At 53.0% G+C, this 20,732-nt stretch overlaps 1 protein-coding gene across 1 annotated transcript; it reads right to left on the reverse strand.

Annotated features, from left to right (window-relative positions):
* Positions 1-586: 586 nt before the first annotated feature.
* On the reverse strand, positions 587-10,512 carry CALM1 (calmodulin 1). The gene is made up of 6 exons (XM_075531963.1): positions 10,284-10,512; positions 7,565-7,595; positions 6,654-6,797; positions 4,828-4,934; positions 4,104-4,239; positions 587-3,967 (listed from the first exon to the last, which is right to left on the reverse strand). Exons 1-6 carry the CDS (start codon positions 10,284-10,286, stop codon positions 3,939-3,941), a joined length of 450 nt encoding a protein of 149 aa, XP_075388078.1. The 5' UTR covers positions 10,287-10,512; the 3' UTR covers positions 587-3,938.
* Positions 10,513-20,732: the final 10,220 nt, after the last annotated feature.

Genomic DNA, 20,732 nt, shown 5'->3' on the forward strand with positions numbered 1-20,732 from the left:
CACCTCCTTGTACTAGACCCTGGGAGACACACGCACACGCGCGCACGCACACGCCTAGACCCTGGAAATCACACACACACTTGCTTTCCTGCTTCTGTACTGAGCAGGAAAGGAAATAGGTGAGGCAGCCTGGAAAGAACTTTCTGAAAACAGCTGGTTACCAAGGGGGTGACCTTTCCTACTGGGGGGTCACTGATCATGGGGGCAGGTCTCAACCCCAAGGCTCAGATGATATTGCATCGCACCCCGTTTTCCTCAGCTGACCCACTTAGGACATGGCATAGGGGGTCAGTCCCCTGATGCGCAATTCCCATCCTATTGAAGAAGTACGCTCACTTACGCGACCCCTAGAGACTCTACACTGAGGTCAAAGGAAACATCCTTCTCAGGTGTGCACCCTCTGCCTAGCACTACCAGACCAAGGCACGGCTGAGCCATCCGCTGGTCACACTATGGTCCGCCAGCCTCCCACTCCGCCTCTAGGCTGCAGGCCCGGTGGGAAGAGGTTCGTGGGAAGTTCCTCGTTCGGAATGGAGGGGGGGAGGGTGCGGGGGCTAGGCAGGCTAAGAACCTACACAATTGGCAGTTAGAGATGAAAGGCTGCAGAAATGTTTATTGAATACAGTGCCAGGTTTATAAATAAAACTTATTTACAATTCCCATAGCATTGGTCCCCCGTCAGAGGTGGGTCTCAGTCTCCCGGCAGGTTCATCTGAGAACTGACAGCAGCCTTCCAGCGCATCTTCTCGTCGAGGGGCCGAGCGTGCGCCATGATGGCCGGCCCCCTTCCCTCTGAGACCAAAGGGCCGCCATCAACACCGCTACAGATGTTTCATGAACTCGGTCCATCGGAAAACCCACACACTCCACCCATGCTGCCGCCATCTCTCGAGGGAGACGGACGCACGGACAGCAAAGTAACTTCAAGGGGTTAAGAAATAGAGTGCCGGGACAGGACAGCAGTGGGATCTAGTCACTGCTGAACGGGGAAATGTACTTCGGAGACACAATAAGTAATTCAGATACTTAAAGGAACTGGATGAACCAAGAGCAGTGGTGACCAAATTGACATTCCGTGGTGATGTAGACGTCCCGTCCCCGTCCCCATGCCCGGTGTTCAGGGCCAGTAGTCCGCACGCTCCAGGCCTGCCTCTGCCGTTGGCACAGCCGCAGCAGTGCCAGGCCGAGGGGGGAGCCGTTCGTTACAATATTGGTACAAGTACAATCAGACATGCGTTTATAAAGAGAATATAAAAATATGTACAACAGCTCATTTTCAGTGTGATTTTAAGTTGCCGTAAGACACCAGTTAGAGTGCGAGCAAAAACCCGGTTGTCAGAAAGAAGAGAGAGAAAAAAGGAGAGGGGAGAAACCTTCCTGGGGAGCAGGGCGCCCAAAGCCCACCGCAAGCGATGGGGACGCGATCACCCTGCTCCGTCACGAACCCCAAAGCATGGAGAACTAAACCGAGTCTGCCCAGCTCTCAGCGGGTTAACTGTTGGGTTTTTGTTGCAGCTGCTTTATGGCAAGTCTCAGGCTAAAGCAGGATGTCAGTTAGTCACTTTATATATATAAATATATGTATATATTTATACAGCAGTTAGTAGGGGCGAGACCTCACAGGAAAGTGTTGACAACATCCTGCGTACTGCCCGACATGCAGCTCATTCCTCTCAAAAAACCAGCAGCGAATGACAAAACCTGACCCCACGTCTGGCTGTCCCCAGGAGCACAGGGGGAAAGGCTGGCCCACTCGGAACACCGAGTGCCCTGGGGAAGGGTTTCTGGTTCCCCGGCGGGCTGCGGGCCATGTAAGAATCTGGTTTCAGTGGTAGTCTTCAGGACAGGCTACTGAACTGAGTCCCACCCAGCTTCTGGGAAAAGATCTGGTCGTTGACCACAGGTCTAAAATTTGACCCTGGACCGACAACCCCCCCGAGAGAACCATCCAGAGGTCTCCCTCCAGCAGATACCCTGGAAGGCCCTGGCCACCTGCTCTCGCCACCCAGACAGACCAGCGCGGCATTCAGGTGCGCAGGCCCAACCTTCACTCCTAGGACCAGTTGCAGACAGCGGGGCAGGGTTCCCCTCCCCACTGCTCTGACCCAACCCTGGCACAAAAATTGAGCAAGCTGCAAAACGCCAGAGATGGGGAGTAAGGGAGTGAGAAGCTGGGGGCTCGAGAAATCAGCCCTGAGCATGCCCAGCTGGCTGCCTGGAGGTGCTCGCTGCCTCCGAGCAGCCTGCTGTTCCCCAGCACGCGAAAGCCACATTCAGGGGCACGCACCATCCCAACCTCCTAGCTGAGCAGGACCACCAGCCAAGGGTCGGCAAACTGCTCAGGGGCCCTCGTTCCCAAAGCATTCAATGTCTTGCAGGGAAGCTCCAAGCCGCGGACCAACCCTTGCATTTGTCACAGGTTCCTGAAACACAGAATTGCCCCCCAAGCTGGAGTTCTTTCATGCAGAAGGTTAAGCCTGTAGTTCCACTGGAGGGGCTGGGGGTCAGAAAAGCCATCAAGTCAGATGTAAAAATGTTAATGCCAAGGGAGGATCACACATTTACTAAGTTGTGTGAATTAAGGAGCGACTCAGATGCGAGGAGACGGCTGAAGGAGAGGTGACCGCTCCCCCCCCCCACAATGGCGCGAGGATCGGGTGACACACTCCATCAGGTTTCCTGCACAGGTGGCTTCAAGTGGCTCCGTGGCCACACACCAAGAGTACCCGCAGGAGAGCACGCAGAGCTCTGCCGCCCGCGGGAGGGGAGAGGAGAGGGGCCCAACAGTCACCCCACCCCCCACGCCTGCAAAAATGCAACTTGACCTGCACGGCTGTGAAGAGGAGCAAGCAAGGGCTTTCAGGAAAGGTCTCAGGCTCCGCTCAGGGAGCCCGGGGCGCGGGTGGGCTGCGCCTCTGGGATTTAAACTGTACACTTGCCTCTAAACTGCCCTGTCCCCTTTCAATCTCAGCTTTACAAAGCATTTAACACCACTTTAAGTTAATGGTCTTTTATTGGAAAAAAAGAGAGAGACTAGCACTTACAACTTGGAATGGACGTCAATGGTAATTTCTGAACAGCAGTGTCGGTGGCTGTGCTGAGGGCCACGGCCACAGCCGACTGCCGGCTCCAAGTCACGGTTCGGAGGGGTTTTGTTTGAATTTTTGTTTTAAAACAGAGAGTCCAAAGATGCCCCTTGGTAAAGGTTTCTTTTTAAAAACTGGTGGGGACAGTGCCCGCCAGGCCCCAGAGCACAAATAAGGTACTAGGCCAGTGCAGGCAGGCAGGCAGGGGGTGTCACCGCCACCATGTGTTGGAGCCCAGGGGTGTCTCAGAGGACCCTCCAAAGCAGTGGGGCCACATTTCAACAGGCTACCCCCACCCACCCTTAACCCCCTCCCTCTGCACGTCATCCTGAGGTACACCCATTTAAATTGTGTTTGTTTTCGGTAAACCAGCTACGACAATTTAGGCTAAACAAATTGAACTCGAACCCATTTGAACAGGTTTTAGATTTTTTTTCTTTTTTTTGTTATATATATATATTTTTTTTTCAGTTTTCATACAAATGCCTGACTGTGCTCAATTGTCAAGCCGCATGCATGGGAAACTGGCCAGCCCAGACAGTGTGCGCGCCGTTAGCAAACGGTTCCTGAAGGAGCCCACTGAGAGCTTCCTTACCAGTAAGGTTCGTCCAAGTATTGATATTGTAAAACTGATGTGTAGCTTGATCTTTAGGGGACAGGACCACCAACCAATACATGCAGATTTGTGTGTGTATGTGTGTGCGCACGCGCGCATGGACAGAAGGTACTTTTGACATTCAGTTTTGCTATACAGAAACAATGAATAAATGAACTTTTTTTTTGCAAGAGGTAAGTAAAAGATTCAATTTGATTCTTCTAGTGGGGGGGGAGGAAGGAGGTGAAAGAAGGTCTTCATTTTGCAGTCATCATCTGTACGAATTCTGTAAAGACAAATAATTTTAACTTTTGGTCATCTTGGAAAGCAGGCTCGAATGAACAGAGCCCTCTGCTCTGCCTAAGCTACAGCTGGGACGTGGCTCCTGCAGCCGCCCAGAGCCCGTGCCCGGAGCCCCTTACCTTCATAGTTGACTTGTCCGTCGCCGTCGATGTCTGCTTCTCTGATCATTTCATCTACTTCTTCATCTGTTAGTTTTTCTCCTAAGTTTGTCATGACATGGCGTAGCTCGGCCGCACTGATGTAGCCATTGCCATCCTGCGAATGAACCACCGGCAGCTCTTGGTTACCGGGCAGTGGGTTGGCATGGGCAAGCCGGCCTTTCTAAGGTTAACTAAGCCAGCTCACTAAGGGCCAACTCGGCTCCCATCCCCAGTCCTTTCATCTCCAGACTCCCACCTCTGGCCACTACATGCCCGTACGGCGGCCAACGCAGGAAAGGCAGGGCATGCTCCATCCCCAAGCCAACAGGACCATCAATTAGAGACTTGGCTCGGAATTCTCGACTGATAAAATGAACAATCCAAAACACAAAAACCAAAAAAAACCCCTCACGGCCAGTGAGGCAATGCCCACTCACAGCGACAGAGGATGGGGGCAGAGGACAGCTGCCCTTTTGGACTCCGAGACCGTAACTGTTCAAGGGAGCCGAAAGCCTCGTCTCGCTCCCAAAGTTAGTGACACAAGTCCGGCTCTTTGTAAGTCAGACGTAGAGACGGCAGCACCGAGGCCGAGGGTTGTACCTCTCAACAGATTGGCGTGGGCGCTCAGAGTAGAAAGACAAAGGGGGCGGGGGAACAGCCAAGCCACGCGTAAGAGCTGGCCGCCCCGTGGACACTGGATTACCTTGTCAAAGACTCGGAAGGCCTCGCGGATTTCTTCTTCGCTGTCTGTGTCTTTCATTTTCCTAGCCATCATGGTCAAAAACTCTGGGAAATCAATGGTGCCATTGCCTCAAATGCAAAAACAAAAGCCGGTGTGAAAACAAGCCCTCCATGAATGTCGCCAAGGGAAGGGCCGCAGAACCACTGGCTCGCAGGATGGGGGGGTGTTCTATGAGCGAAGAAACTGACCCACTGTTTTATGCTTAGTTTGAACCCCGAGAAGCTCCCCCTTCTTTCTGGGTCTGAAAGGTTCCTCTCCCACAGACCCATTCCACAGGATCCAGCAAGACGGCGTCCCTCGCCACTGGCCAGATAGGCGGCAAACAGCTGGACCTTCCCAAGTCAGAGGGAGGGGGTGTCTCCCCATTCTGAGAACGGCCCCTCCCCCACCCCAGGCCTAGAACCTGGTCACACGCGCACAAAACATGCGGAAACAGCCCTACTCCGGGACATGTTGGCCGGACCGTCTTAGAACCTCCTCGAGGGGCCACTCCATTTCTCATCCATGTTACAATAGTTAGTTTCTTATTAAGCCTCTATGTCCCGTTAAGTGCCTGTGTTCAAAGCTCAGACCACAAATGCTTAGAAAACGGTAGCAACGCTTCTACAAGGACGCGTCATCTCAATCACCTAGGAGGGGCTCAATCAAAACCGCACCACCTAGCTGTCCCCTCAAGTCCTTGCAGTCTAACCTGCTGAAGCCCGAGACAGAGATGACACCAACCAACCACAGTTGGCGGCAGCTTCAGAGCCCTGAAGGAGTCCTCAGGTTTTGTCCGATCTCGTTACCAAGGCTGGATTCGAAGCCCACCAGGCACCACCCACCTCGGCACCCTCGCTAACTGCCAGGTCTCCTGGGGTTACGTAGAACAGGACCAGGCAGGGCTGTCCCACGATCCCACACGGTGGGGCATCTTAGCAGTCACTGGAGAAAAGCACGGGTGATCTGATTTTCGTTAAGAACGAAGGCCCTCAAACAGCCCCAAGCCTCTCAGCAGAGAGCCTAACCCAAAGCCCTGGGCATCTGAGCAGACGAGGGCATTTCCGCGATACCCCATGGGGCGTACTTCTCCAACATCACTGTTCCCACAGTATCATTTACTTTGACGCGGCTGTAATCCATGATCTAGCTCCCAAAGGCTCACCTTCCTGGGCTCTGCTTAAAAGGCCATGCTTTACGATTCTAGACATCATAAGCAGCACACCTATGTCAGGTAGGATTTCCAGATACAGGTTTGGGAGGGGTGCTGTCAGCTCCTCGGGAGTCCCCAGACCTCAGTGCCTGCTCCTTCGGACTCTGCACGGCTTCCGCTCCAGCTCGGTTCTAGCCTCGATTCCCTGCAGGCCTCCCCGCCCTGCCTCCACACCTCGTGCTGCTCCGACAATACACCTAGGGCTCAATTGCTGGGTTGTACAGGAACATCACCCTCCCACACTCCGGGGCTTCTCCTCTCCCATGAAGCCATCAGCTGTTTACACAGCAGGTCCCTGGCTGCTGCTACTCCCTGCACAGGCCTCGGTGCAGACTCACAGGGCAGTTGCTACAGGCCTGGGCTGTCAGTCCTGACAAGCAGAAACCAACCATGTGGGGAACCTATCAGGAACCATCCTAGACAGCGAGCCAAGCGGAGGACAGGCCCACGATCTTGCATTACCGCGGCCTGTGGCCAAAAGGCAGCCACAGGAAGGCTCTCTGCCCATCCGCTCCACGCTGGAGACCGGGAAGGCAGCCCCCCAGGCCCACCGGAACTCGAGTTAACGTGATACTGGCACAGCCAAGAGCCTTACCATCCGCGTCCACCTCGTTGATCATATCCTGTAATTCAGCTTCCGTTGGGTTCTGCCCCAGAGACCTCATGACCGTTCCAAGTTCCTTTGTTGTGATGGTGCCGTCGCCATCTTTATCGAAGAGGGAGAATGCCTCCTTGAACTCTGAAAGCAAAGGGTCACCCTTTAGCGCGCGTCTCTGCGGCACACCGCCACCACAGGCACTTCCCGGTGCTCGCCGGAGCGTCGTCCCAGACAGGCGCGGTCTGTGCATGCGGTCTGTCTAGCTGCGGAAACCCAGGTCGAGGAAGGTCTGTCCTAATGCACACCATGTTCTTGATGGCCAATCCCCCAACACTACTATCTTCCCCAAGCTTTACAAAGGCAGCTGAGCCAAGCCCGAGTCCAATAGCCACACATGAGAGGGCCAGTTCATGTGCCGCCGAAAGGTCCCTTCCTGCTACATTTCTGCAGCTGTCGCAACGCCTAGTTTCCTAGCTTACTCTAAATGGGAATCCCCGAGTCTGCCAGCCGTGTTCTCGGCCATGTTCAGAATGTTCTAGCAGCATTTCTGGTTTCTTACAGAGAAATCAAAAGGAGCCCTCCATGGAAGGCCAACGGCTAAGAAGGCCCCTCTCTGCTACAGCAGTCTAACACCCCTCCCTCCCCTCCTTTGCGGACAGGAAGCGCGGCAGAGCACCGCAAGGCCTGCTGCTGAGACTCAGGGTTTTCGGGGAGCAGGCTCAGAGCCACAGTAATGGGGCAGTCTCAGTTCCACTTGATTCTAATGCCCCCAAAAGACTGGCAGGGAAGGTGAACACCTGACCTGAGCTATTTCATTTGAACAAATTCTTAGAAATCCATTCTGACTGTAGGACGGACTGGGGGAGACCGGACCTAAAACTAAGTGCTACTCCCAGACTTCTACTTACCAGCAATCTGTTCTTCGGTCAGCTGATCAGCCTACACGGAGACAGAAAAGATGTGATTCAGTCTCGGACAATATGGTCTTCCCAGTCAACACACAACGCTACTCACTTTCAAAGGGCAACCTTCGACAGCAAAATCAACCTTTGAGATCACCAGCTTTGTCCTTTAGCAAAAGCAATTAAAATAGAGTGAATCCTTTATGCTATTTCAAAAACACAAAAGACAGCAAAAAAGTAGCAAACATCTGCCGATGGGAGTTCTCTCCTCTCCTCGGGGCCTACAGTGTACAGTGCAAACCAAGGTCCAACCAGGAAGCTTGTAACCTGAAAAAAAAAAAAACCGCACCTCTAGTGGCAAGCGGCTCTGTGGCCGTGGCCGCAGTGGCAGGTTCTGAGGAAGGGCGCCACCTACTGCGTCAGAAACCCCACCGCACCGCAGTCTCCACCTGCACCCAAGAAGGGCCACTGCAGCTGGCCACCAGGATCTAGTCCAGGGTCAGGCTATTAGCGCATTGCTGCTATTACTCCAGGGCCCCAAACTGGTGTTACATAACGGCACCGGGCTGGATTAACAGGCTTTGAGATCCATTTTATGAGATACAATTAAGTGTGTGTGGAGCGGGAGGGGGTGGAATACAGAAATGGGTTCCCCCAACTTTATTTCTATATAATCAGTGCTTTCCAATCACTTAAATTAGCCTGCTATTTGTTAAAAGCCCACCATTTACAAGAGCTAGTGCCCAGGGTCGAATTACAAGGCCAGGCTAGAAGTCTTACAACTGATCTGTTAGCAAAAAAAAAAAAAAAAGGCAAAGATGAAGCACACCCCCCTCTCTAGTTTCTGGAGGGGAAGAGCTATTGACTCCTCCCTCACCCCCTTAATGATGACATAAGTCAGAACTGCTCCTAAGCAATGCAGTTGGCTGAGCTGGTTAATAGCCACCAAGGTAATTACCACTGGCATTACTTGGTCTCTGCAGCATGGAGCCGATGTCTTCAGCCAGGGGAATTCGAGATCTCAAGGAGCGCTGCTAAGCATTTTGGTTTTAATGAAAGATGCCTAATGAAGTCAGGTTCAAAGTCAGTGCGAATAGAAAGCCGAGGGCGCGCTGTGCGTTCTCTCTTAAAATGGAAACTTTCACATCGGTGCTGGAAGGTATGGATGGGTCGGGGGAGCTACTTTTGCCAAATTGAGGCTGGGTTGTCTAGCCACCCCAGACACTGCAAGTTGGTTTTCTCTGAATTGGACCGACACGATGATTTACGTAATGCCGGGAGATGGCTGTCTAGTAGAACAGGAAGTGCTGCCACGCCTCGCAAGAGAAACTGTCACCTTATGGGGAAGAACAGCCCCATCTCCGCATCTGCCTTCCTCGACAACCACGAATCCTCCCCTTCTCCGCCCCCCCCCGCCCCCTCCACCAACCATGCCGGCCTCGAGGGCAAAGGTGCTCCCTAACCCGGGTGGCCGGGTGCGGCCACTCCACCCACAAAGCCATAAAACACTGCAGGAGCCCACAAGGAGGAGGCAAGGGGCGTTGGAACGCACGCCCGGCTCGGGGCACGACCACCCGCAGCCGCCGGGAAGCCACGGACCCGGGGGAGGGCTTCTCCGCGTGTGCGCCCTCGGGGCAGGAGGTGAGCGCTGGACGGCGCGCCCCTGCCCGGCCAGGGCTGACCCCTAACTCCCACCCGCGCCTCGGGGAGCGCGAGGCGGGCGGGGATCAAGAGTGCCCCCACCCCCCACCCCGCCTCCCACCCGCTGCTGCACCCCGGCTGCGCGCCCGCCGCACCGCCTCCTCCCGGAGCAGCAACTTCGCGTCTCTAATGGAAACCGCGCCGCGCGCCAGCTCCCTCCTCCCCCGCCCCCCCGCCCCAATTAGCGCGAGCGGGGCGCCTCCCGCGGGAGGGCCTCCCGGGCTCCGCGGCGCCCGCAATGCCGCATCCAGTGGGGGGCCGCAGGGGTGCGAACTCGGGAGCCCGGCAACGCCGCGGGGCCCCGCCCGGGCGCGCAGGGCGGCCGGCCCGCGCTTCCGCCCTCTCCGCCCCCCACCCCTCGCCTTCCTGCCCCCACCCCACCCTTCCCGGCTCCTTCCTTCCCAGCCCACGCCCGCGGTGCGCCCCCCGGGAGGAAGAGGGGAGTGCAGCTCGGGAGGGCGCCCCGCCGATCCGTCGGGGTGGGGGAGGGGCGGGCGCCGAAGACCACCCCCCGCCCCCCAAAACCCCCGCCAGGGCAATGTGCGCCACGGGCTCGCCCCAATCCATTCATTCTGCGCCGCCCGCCGCCCCGCCGCCCTCGGGGCCGGGGTGGGGGGCCAGCGCTCCGCCCCGCCCGGCCCCCGCCCGCAGGGCTCCGACGAGGGAGGCCCGGCGCTGCTGGCTGCCGGGTGCGGTGCGCCGGAGGCGGTGGGTGCTGGGCCGGGGGCAGTGCAGGGCGGAAGGCCGCCCCGGTGCGACGGCGGCCGGAGCCCCTAAGCTGCCAGCCCACGGCCACGGCCAGCTCCGAGAGCGAAATTTAAATGAGGATCCCCGGCCCAAGAAGCCGAGATGCAAATCCAAGCTGCACCCCTTATCCGCATCTGCTGCGTAACACCCGGAAAAGAGAGAAATCCCTCGCCAACTGGTGCGGGAAACACAACCACCACCAGAAACCGAACCGAAAGCCTAGGCGGCAAAGCAGCATGGGCAGCTGCTGCGCCGGCATCTGCTGCCGCCGACCTACCATGGTGCCAGCGGCGAGAGGAAACGCAGAGAGAGCGAGGGGGGCTGCACCGGCGCAGGGGCTGTGATGGCGGGGGGCCTCTGCTGCTCCTGCGGTGGCGGCGGCTGCGACTGCTGCTGCCGCTGCTTAGAGCGCCCGGTGCGGTGTGCGCGGTGCCGTCGCCTCCTGCGCCGCTGCCCACTGCTTGTAACGGCGACGCGTCCGCGAGACTCCCAGCACCACTGCCGAAGTGCGAGCCTGCGTCCCGCGCTATATATAGCCGGTGCTCCGTATCCCTCCGCCGCGGCCGCAGCCGCCCCGCGCGGCGCAGTGCTGCGGCGGCCGGGCCTCGCCCTCCAGGCTCCGCCCCCCGGCGCGCCCGGCCTCCCCCGCCCCCTGCGCGCCCGCCGCCGGCCGGGGTCCGAGAGGGACTCGCGAGGGCCGCGCGGTTGCGGGGCAGGTGCGTGGAGGGGCCCTTGGCGCCAGCCTGGAACCCCTGCATGCGCCCGACCTGGGACTGCGCCTGGCGGGGAAGCCTTGCGCCCCTCACCCCACCCCCACTTAGGTGTGACCCCACGGACCCACTATGCCATCGCGGGCGCCGGGCAGCCGGTCTCGCAAGCCCTTTGCCCAGGGTCCCCCGCGGGCGCACAATTGACCACACACTCGGGGCTGCCCGGGGCTGCAGGGGGCGAGGCTGAGCTACAGGTTTCCCCGCGGAAGAAAAGGGTCGGACGTTTGTCTTTTCCAAAATTGAAACAGCACGTGTGCAAATGATACGTGCTCAATTGCTAACGCCGCGCTCATTGCATATGCTCTGCCGGCCTGATTTTAATTTTTTTTTGTTTCCACGGAATAATCTGTCGTATCCTGCATACTATATCCTCCTCACCAGCCCTATCCTCGTTCTCTTTTTCCTATGGAAAATACTATTCGTTCAGGCACCAGGCTTACTGAAATGAACCGACCTGTGCTGCTTCTATAGACCCTGAAACATGTGCTAAAAACAAGCGTTTTTCCTGTTCTTGAGAGAGATCAGAATCTTTATAAACCCACAGCAACAAAGGTGAGGTTTAAGACAAAACAATCCTCTAGATTACAGCTGGGGCGCACAACAGATTGCCTCTACTTTGAAGCTAGACTGCATTTTAACCTACAATCTTGATTCTATACTTAAAAATAGTAACTACATTGACAGAGGCTTTTCGTTTTTCTGTAAAGTAGAAAACAAGTATTCTGTCATTCACTTCAAGCCACGAGCTGGGGTTTGGGGTTTTTTCTTTCTAATTTGAAGAAGAAAAAGGAAGGGGGGGAAAAAAGCTGACAAAATGCTGCAGTTTCTATCCCGGCCAAGGCAGAACACAGAATTTGATCTTTTGTTTACAGGCCCGGGCAACAGTGCAAGTTACTCTTTCAGGGAATGTGGCAACGTGTTTGATTGACACCCTGCTGGGAAAGCCTCTGCTTAGTGCTGTTTGTTTCTGGCTTTGAAGGAAGTCTGTAGATTAGAAGGATCTTTTCAAAGACTATAGAATGTGGAGGCAAGTTGCACATGCTGCAGGACTTCTCAGGATAACACCCAGGCAGTGTGTCTTCCGTCTGGGGACTGCTCTCCTTTCTGAAGTTCCTTCTGGAAAGCTGCAGAAGAGCGAGGCTGCCCGCCCATGCTTTGCTTTGTTTGTTTTTAACACACTGCAGCCCCAAGCTAGAGAATAGGGCTGCCTTCTCTTTGCAAGTAAGAAGTGCATAATTCACTTTACAAATCTGCCCCCAAATAGTAATACCCGTCATCCTTTGCTGGGGGAGGGGGAGAAGGGGACACTTGAGTGGGAGTCCAGTGTACATATTAATGGAGAGCTGCAAATAACTGGCAGAGGACTCATAAAAAATCAATTTAAGGAATATGTAATAATCTAGTGAGCTGCCGGTCTAAAGGGCCGGTCACATCATTAAAGCAGCTCTGTTCCCGCGGGAATTTAGATCCTTCTATCCGGCCTTTCCAACAGCAGTTAGTTAAACACATTTTTTAAAACCTGGCATGCATTGTATAAATGGAAGGGAATAATGGCCTTGAAATGAAATGCGTTGAATTATTAAGGATTCCCGAGCTTCTTAACGGTCAATTCTTTTATAATTATTTTGATCCTGAAGAACTAATGATCTTCCCTCTGTTCCTTCTTCTTATTTCTCAAACAAAATACAGCGAACGGACAGTGACTTGCTGAAACTGGGTGGGGTGTGTCTACAGGATAATGATTTCCCTTGTTATAGTCAAATTCATCACTCTGATCCTTTAGATTTTACCAGCCAGAGTTCTCTTTTGGTGGTTCTTTCATATATCAAAGCACCTCTTAGCTTTCAAGTCTATTGGGTCGGGAATGAGGTCATACTTGACTCGGTTTGATGGCCAGTTTGACACCCTGAAACATAAGGTCAAGTGACTTGCCCAAATCTTACTGTGAGTCAGTGATGGGGCAAGCGGTGGCTCTGGGGTTCTCATATTGGATTATAAATTGGTGAGATCAGTATCTGAAATGTTTAAAGGGAGAATACTGGGATTGTCCATTTTATGGAGCGAGGTCTCTTGACTAGCCGCTTGCAGGATCACTGGGTTTTCATAAAAGTCAAACACTCGTTTATGTGACTCGCCGTCCTAATTGATGGAGCAACAGCCACTTGAGAAAAGAAGTCCGTTATGGGGATGCCATCGTTGATTCAGAGCACCAGCATCTATGGGCCTTTTCATGACACTGAAAGGAACTTTTAAAAATAAAATAACATTACATGGAAGACAAGTGGGAAGAGTTGCAGCCCCAAGAGTGGAACTCAAGGGTTGAAAAATCATTCTTGCTCCAACCAAATCACCGGACCCCTCTGAGCCCACCAGAAAGAATACGGCTATTCAAGGGGGCTCCAAAAAGGATGGGGGGAAATGGAATTTAAAGAGAGTGGAACTTTCCCCACAAACTGTTTTTGAAGGCCTCTTCATATGTCAAACAAGAGACTGGAACCTGATCGATAAATTCCTTCCAGGTATAATACCCTGTGTCTAAGATGATAACATTGATGATTATAAAGTATGTTTGTATGGTAAGTCAGTAGCCATCAAGCCAGCACCCGTGGTAAAAAGCATAAGTCTGTTACTGCACAAGTCCACCTGCGCTTCCCTTGCTTAATGGACACACGCCATCCCTGCCAGGAGACTGAATTCGAAACGTGGCTTTGATTCTATAGGAAGGGGCAATGGGGCCGTAAGAGACAAATGCCAGCCACACCTGGAAGCAGAAGCTTTGATGTGGTCGACACAAAGGAAAGTGTTCACCACAGATTAGTAAACAAGCACAAGGAAACCTGTGCTCACCTTGCTGTTTGGGTCATCCAGAAAAGAGCATTTCCAAACAGCAGCATTCGCCTTGCACTGGTGGCCCTCATCCCTGTTTTGTTTTGTTGTTTTTTATTAAACCTCCTTCCTTTCTAAACAGCAGAGGACGTCTGCTTGTTTTGCTGGTAGCTGTGGTGATGGATTTGCACTCATTTATTCCCTCCCTGGCCTTGGCCACCTTTGTGACCAAGGTCATGAATATGGAACACTGCAGGCTGGGGTGAGGGAGCGAGAACAGAGAAAGTAATTGGCCATTATTAGACAAAACCCATGACTGAAGCCTCAGCAGCTAGCGCTGTGCTTTAACCGCCTGAGGTCTTAAGTCACAGGCAGCCACCAGCGCCACAGAACTGAGGGACCAGCACATGAATTCAGAGTCTAAAATGCCCAAAGAGATAAGATCATGGTTTCCTGCTTTAGCTGTTTAGCAAGTTATCTAGGGACAGGGTGGGGTGGGTGGGGGTGGGTGGGTGGGTGGGAATGCCTCTGCCCGGTTAACAACTGCAGTCGTCATACTACTTTGGAAATTCTTGGGTCGTCATTGTCCTCCTATTGATCCAAATGGAAAAAGTAACAGTTAGTCAACCCCCAAATGATATCCAGCAATGTTTCACCACATAATACTAAACCAGGTATAAGATTTACCCACAAAACGACAGTCACTTTACTGACAAAGGAGCTAAGGACTGAACAACTCTTCCCTGGAGGGAGGCGTGGCCTGGAGCGACTGGTTTTGAGGTGACTCAGCTCTGGTGTAGCACAGTGGGCTGCTTACTGCAAGATCAGCAACTGGATCCCAGCAGCCACTCCATTAAGAGGAGTCCGTCTGCTCCTGTGAAGATTTAGAGCCTCAGAAACCCAATTTCGATTGTGGTCTACGGGGTTCGTTTGAATGGAAATCAACAGAACAGCAGTGGGTTGTAATTTGCCCAAAAAGCAGAGGTCTTGATATATATATTTTTTAAATGCTGAAGAATAATGACATATCAGGCTAATCTCTGACTGTTGTGGATTGTACCAAAGAAAATTGTTGTTCAGCACCATAGGAAACCATACAGACCCAGAGCCCTCCCGCTCCCCCACGTGCAGCAGAGCCCAACACGGCCCAGCCCTTGCCAGCCTCACAATTGCTGCTATGTTTTGAGCACGAGGTTCCAGCCACTGGGTCAATCCATCTCATTGAAGGTCTTTGTCTTTTACACTGACCAAGCTTGCTGTCCTTCTCCAGGGACTGGTCCTTTCCAAGAACATGTCCTAAGTATGTAAGGTGAAGTCTCGCCATCCTCACGTCTACAGCACAGGGTTGCTGAGCCTCTTCCAGGATAGGTTTGTGTATCCTTCTGACGGTCCATGACGCAGTCACTATTTTCCACCCACACGATAATTCTAAGGCCTCCATTCTCCATCAGCCCTCCTGACACGTTGTCGGCTTTCACGTGCACGTGAGGCGAGAGAAATGCCATGGCTTGACCTAAGCTCACTTTAGGATGCAATAGTTAAGAGCCCGTATGCTAAACCTCGAACGTTGGTGACACGAACCCATCAGCCACTACTCAGAAGAAAGATGCCCATATCCGTAGAGGTACACAGCCTTGGGAACCCTGTGGAGTGGTTCCACTCTGTCCCGTGAGGCTGAACCCACTTGGTAGCAATGTCTTTTGGCCTGGCATTTCCTTTTGACCAAAGCGTGGGCCTAGCCCTTTCCAAATGAGTGGAGGATTCTGTTGGTTCAATGTGTGGTTGGACTTTGAGTCATCATGAGGTCTTTGTTCTGCCTTCTAGAACAGGGCTGTCCAATATAGCCGTGACAATATTGCTCAAAATCCACTCAAATGTAAAACGCAGTGCCTTGTTTTCACAACTTTCACCTCCCGGGTTTCGTTGGCCAAGATGGGTAGTGGTGATCCTACTGGACAGAGGAGAACATGTCGATCCTCACTGAGAGCCCTATTGGACAGCACCTTTGTAGAGATGAATGAAAGGGGAGAAACAAGAATGGTATGGATCACCAGGTTTTAAAGACCACGTCCATGATTCCTTGTTCATCCCAACGTGCGACTAATTGGGGAGCTGGCGCAGGACCCGGCGCTGTGTCGTTCTTGTTATACATCACGTAGGGTCACTCTGTTGGCACCAGCTCGACGGCACTGGACACGGCGATGGTGACAATGACAAGGTCACAGTTCATTTCATCGTGTCATTCCCCTGCTCAGAACTGGGCAGTGCCCTCCACACACACCCCACTGTTAAATCAGTGTCCCTAGCATTCAAAGCCATTTACAAATTTGCCAACCTTCTTTTTCAGCATTACCCTCCTTTCTTGCCTTACAGACATGAATTCAGTGTCTCGGGCAAATTCCTCTACTCCCTACCCTCTAGAGCAGTGGTTCTCAACCTTCCTCATGCGGTGACCCTTTCATACAATGCCCCATGTGGTGGTGACCCCCAGACATAAAATGATTTTCGTTGCTACTGCATCACTGTCATTTTGCTACTGTTATGAATCGGGCGACCCCTGTGAAAGGGTCGTTCCACCCCCAAAGGGGTCACCACCCACAGGTTGAGAACCGGTGCTCTGGAGCGATCTGTGGTCTTTGAGTGAATGGCCATTCCTAGTGTCTGAGTGCCCCTGTCCATCCCCACCACCCGCCTGACTCTCCTGGGTCTTTCACGGCCAGCTTAAATCCAAACACATCTTTCAAATGGTCCTGCTTAGCACAACTCCAGATGAACTTCACCCTCCTGAATTCCAAACTCCCTGGTCCACTTCAACTTGGGGTCATTTCGTGTATCCGATCGCCTCGACTGAAGAGTAGCATCACCACCGGGTTCATACTTGCCGAGCTCAGCAAAGTGCTGGACTCAATGGGTACCAATTGATTCTTTAATTGATTGGTGTTGAAGTTAATTTACTTCTGGGACACGAAGAGGACACGAGAAGTGAATTTTCCAAAATGGATCGAAAAGGAAATCTTTGAATTTTGAATTGCCATTGGACACCAATCTCCCTAGACTCAGTGGCATCCGCATCACCTTAGGCACATGCTGGACTGTCCCGCTTTGGACCCCAGTCTGCCCCTGTCTATAGCCCCGAGAATCTCTTCACATTTTTACATAGCTGTATCTTCCACTTATTTCCAGAACTGGAGACAAATAGGGCCAAAGAGAAGATGCGCTTGAATGAAAAAAGCGGGACTATCTATCTAAATCCAGTAGGAAGGATTCTTGAGTTGCATCCATTCTAAGCAGAGACCCTGAGTCACTGCCTAGTAATCATACTCCTAACATAAGGAACCCTGGTGGCATAGTGGGTCACACGGGGGACTACTTTCTGCAATGTCATCAGTCCTTGATGAGGTTTTTGGTTTCCGTAAAGAAAGATTTACAGCCTCGGAAACCCACAGGGGCAGTTCTACTGTCCTCCAGAATCGCCATGAGTCAGCATTGACTCCAGGGCCGTGACTTTGGTTTGGTTGTCTGGAAGCATAACCTACACATGTGAAAGTTGGATGATGAGTCAGCAAGAATCAGTGCTAGCAAAGGATATTGAAAGGACCATGGACTACTGGAAGGACAGACATCTGTTTTGGAAGAAGTGCAGCCAGAATGCACCTTAGAAGCGAAGATGGCAGGACTTCTCACATACTTTGGACATGCTGTCAGGAAAAGACCTCTCACGAAACCTACTGCCCATTGAGTCGATGCTGATGCATACATAGCATGCCCCCACCCCCACCCCAGCGGGTTTCCAAAACTCCAACTCTATACGGGAGTAGAGAGCCCAATCTTTCACCCAAGGAGCAGCTGGTGGTTTCAACCAGGCAGATCACAGCCTAGCACGTAACCACAATGCCACCTGGGCTCCCTCGGGAGAGGCCAGTCCCTGGAAAAGGGCATCATGTTTGGTGAAGTAGAGGATCAGCAAAAAAGGGGGGGGGGGAATCAAAGAGATGGACTGACTCAGTATCTACAACCATGGGCTCAAACCTAACAATCGTGAGCCTGGCGCAGGACTGGGCAGTGTTTCATTCTGTTGTGCCCAGGTTTCGCTATGAGACGGAACTGACTCAATAAAACCTAGGAACGGCAATGACAACAAGCATTAACAACTGGGGACCTCGGAGCACGATGGTTAGGAGCGAGGCTAACCTACAGTGGTTGGCCTGGTGAGACCGCACGAGAACGAGCTTGCAGTCTGCTCCGGGAGAGATTACGGCGTGGCAAGCGTGGGGCATTTCTGGTTTATCGCTCTCACTCACCCTGGAGCTGATTCTGACTCATCGCCAGCGTATAGGACAAGGTACACGCCCCTGTGGGTTTCCAAGACTGTAAACTCTTCACGGGAGTAGAAAGCCACATTTCCTCCCTCAGAGCGGCTGGTGGTTTCGAACCCCTGCCTTGAGATCTGCAGCTCAGCTCGTTACCAGAGGACAGGCTGTGAGTCGAAATAGGCTCAATGGTACCCAACAAATATCACGTACTGATTAAATCATTCAGGTCCCCCCCAAAAGGACATTCACCATCAGATGGGTTTTCAAGTTCTGCAAACCAAGTCTGCGTGTGCCCGTCTCCTTCTTCATATTCTCCCCCCACCCCTTAAACCAAGAGAAATTTCATCCAAGCTTCCACAGGCTTTCTTTATCCCCTGTATCACTTTAACAATGAACATCTTCATTTCCCAAGAAGAGGAGAAGATTGTGGAAAGTGAGGTATGAACTGAAATGCCTGCTTCCCCGAGGCTGACATCTGTCACATTGGTGTGAGGATCTCAGGGCTCAAGGGCCGGAGGTGAGGATTACCCCAGAGAAAAGAAACTGCACTCGTTTGTAAACCCGAAGCCCTGGACACATAGAAGGTGTGACTCTGTCTACTGTTAGACTATCCGTCTACTGACCATGACCTAGGGTGGGTCCGACAGCATTCCAGAACCAAAGGCAGGGCACTGTAAAGACCCAAGCCGGTCCCCCTGCACTGGGCACCCCCCAAAGGCTGGTCCTGGGGGTGGAGCTGTGTGGGAACCAGCCCTCCTAGGCCAGCTCCCTCCACCACTCCCACAGAATGCTGCTGAGTCATCTCTGTCTTCCAGCCGAAGAGATTTGTTACTCAGAGAACTGATTTACAGTTCCGTGTATCAGGGCCCTCGCGCTTTCCTGCCACACCATGTTTCAGAGTTGCACCTGTTTGAAACGTAGAAGATGACCTCAGAAACAAACCCCAGCAAAGCATAGAAGCCCTATTTTCCTGCGACCCCTCTACCCGGGGATTCTGACAGAGGCACCGCTAATTTTCAAGTCCTCAGAAAGAGAAGCTGAGCTGTAGAACTGATCCGCCGGTTGAGGCCTGTGGGTATTTTGCACTTTGGGGTTTGGCCCCAGGTTAAGGAGCCGGGGGTGGCGGTGGCGGGGGGGCTAGTGGGCCGTGCACTGAGGTGCTAACCACTAGGTGCTCGATTTGAACCCACCAGCAGCTCCGTGGGAGAAAGATGTGGCTGGCTACCCCCTTAAAGATGAAAAGTCTTGGAGACCCAAAGGGGCAGTTCTCCCCTGCCCCACAGCGTGGCTGTGAGTTGGCATTGCCTCACTGGCCTCGAGTCTGGTTTCTTGTGTTTGGGTCTGTCTGGCGATGGCATAGACTCCCACCAGGCCAGTCCTTCGTCCTTCCCATCCTCATTCTGCTGGTGGACATTTGTTTCCTAGACAGCGGGCTGGTTTGGGTGGTGCTGCTGGGGCCGTGGGCGAGTATTACCAAGGTGCACCGATCACGCCTGTTTCGCTCGGCGCGCAGAGGAAGAGACCGCCAATGACGGCGGTATGCGAAGTGTAGCTGTGTCCGTGGTGCTTCTTGGTGACAGGGGCCCCGGTGCTGCCGTGATTCAGCCCTGGCAGAGCACTGGGAGGTCAAAGCTCCTTATGGTTCCACAGGGTTACAACCAAGCAAACCCTGTGGGGGCAGTTCCACTCCATCCTTGATGGTCCAAACGGGTCAGAACCAACTCGACAACAGTGGGCTTGGTTTGGTTTAGTTTGGTGGCGCAGCTGTAAAGCACTGTTACTGCTCCAAAAGACCGATGGGATCGTGCAGGTGGTCATAGGCCTGGGTTTGTTCATTTGTTTGTGTGTTGTTGTTTTTTTTTTAATTCTTTATGAAAGGATCCCAGGTGTCACCATGGTTAGGTGCTTAGCTGCTAACTGAGAGGGTGGTGGTTCAAATCCACCAGCTTCTCTGTGGGAGGGAGAAAGATGAGGCTTTCTACTCCCCTACAGGGTTCCAGTCTCAGAACCCCACAGAGGGCATTCTACCCTGTGCTATAGCGTCGATAGGAATCAGAATAGACCCGACTGCTTGGCATGTTGAGTGTGCTCTGTGGGAAGGCAGTGCCCATAGAAATGACAGCCAAGCTCTATGGGACAGCTGTATTCTGTCACCAAAGTCCATGGCACCCCACAGCGGCATTTCTTATTAGAACTTCCAGCATCTTTTAAAATGCGCCATCATTTCATGTAAGAATTGCAAGTGTGAAACGGCGTTTCTTTTCGCTTGTGTGTTACCCATTCAGAAATTAATAATCACGACCTCTCCTGGGACTCAGAGAAGGTAATGCTGCTGGCCTGAAGCAGGAGGAAAAACCAGCAGTAAAGAAAGTATGATAAGGCTTAATAACAGACAGTGTCAGCAAACGCGATGAAGGTCACAGATTTTCAACCAGCAGGATAGATAAGGTCTAGCAAGGAGAACGACCCAGGACAGCCAATCCCTCAACAGAATAACAAAGTCCAAAGCGACATCATCTCAAGATTTTCCACAGTCCCTTGGAGGCCCCTGGATGATGTAATTTCTTTACTCCCTAATGAAGATCTTAGATGAAAACTTTTTCAAAGGTCAAAGGGAAGAATGCATCTTGCTGCTGGCTAGATGCCCCGGGTCCAATTCCAACTCAGAGTGGCCCTGTGTACAACAGAAGCAAAACCCTGTCTGATCGTTTACCGTCTTCACGATCGTTCTGCCCTTTGCTGCATCCACTGTGTCAATCCACCTCCTTAGGCGCCCTCCTCTTAGGGCCGACCGTGGCCTTTACCAAGCGTGATGTC

The sequence above is a fragment of the Tenrec ecaudatus genome, chromosome 14 (assembly GCF_050624435.1).
Source record: "Tenrec ecaudatus isolate mTenEca1 chromosome 14, mTenEca1.hap1, whole genome shotgun sequence".
NCBI classification, from domain to species: Eukaryota; Metazoa; Chordata; class Mammalia; order Afrosoricida; family Tenrecidae; genus Tenrec; species Tenrec ecaudatus.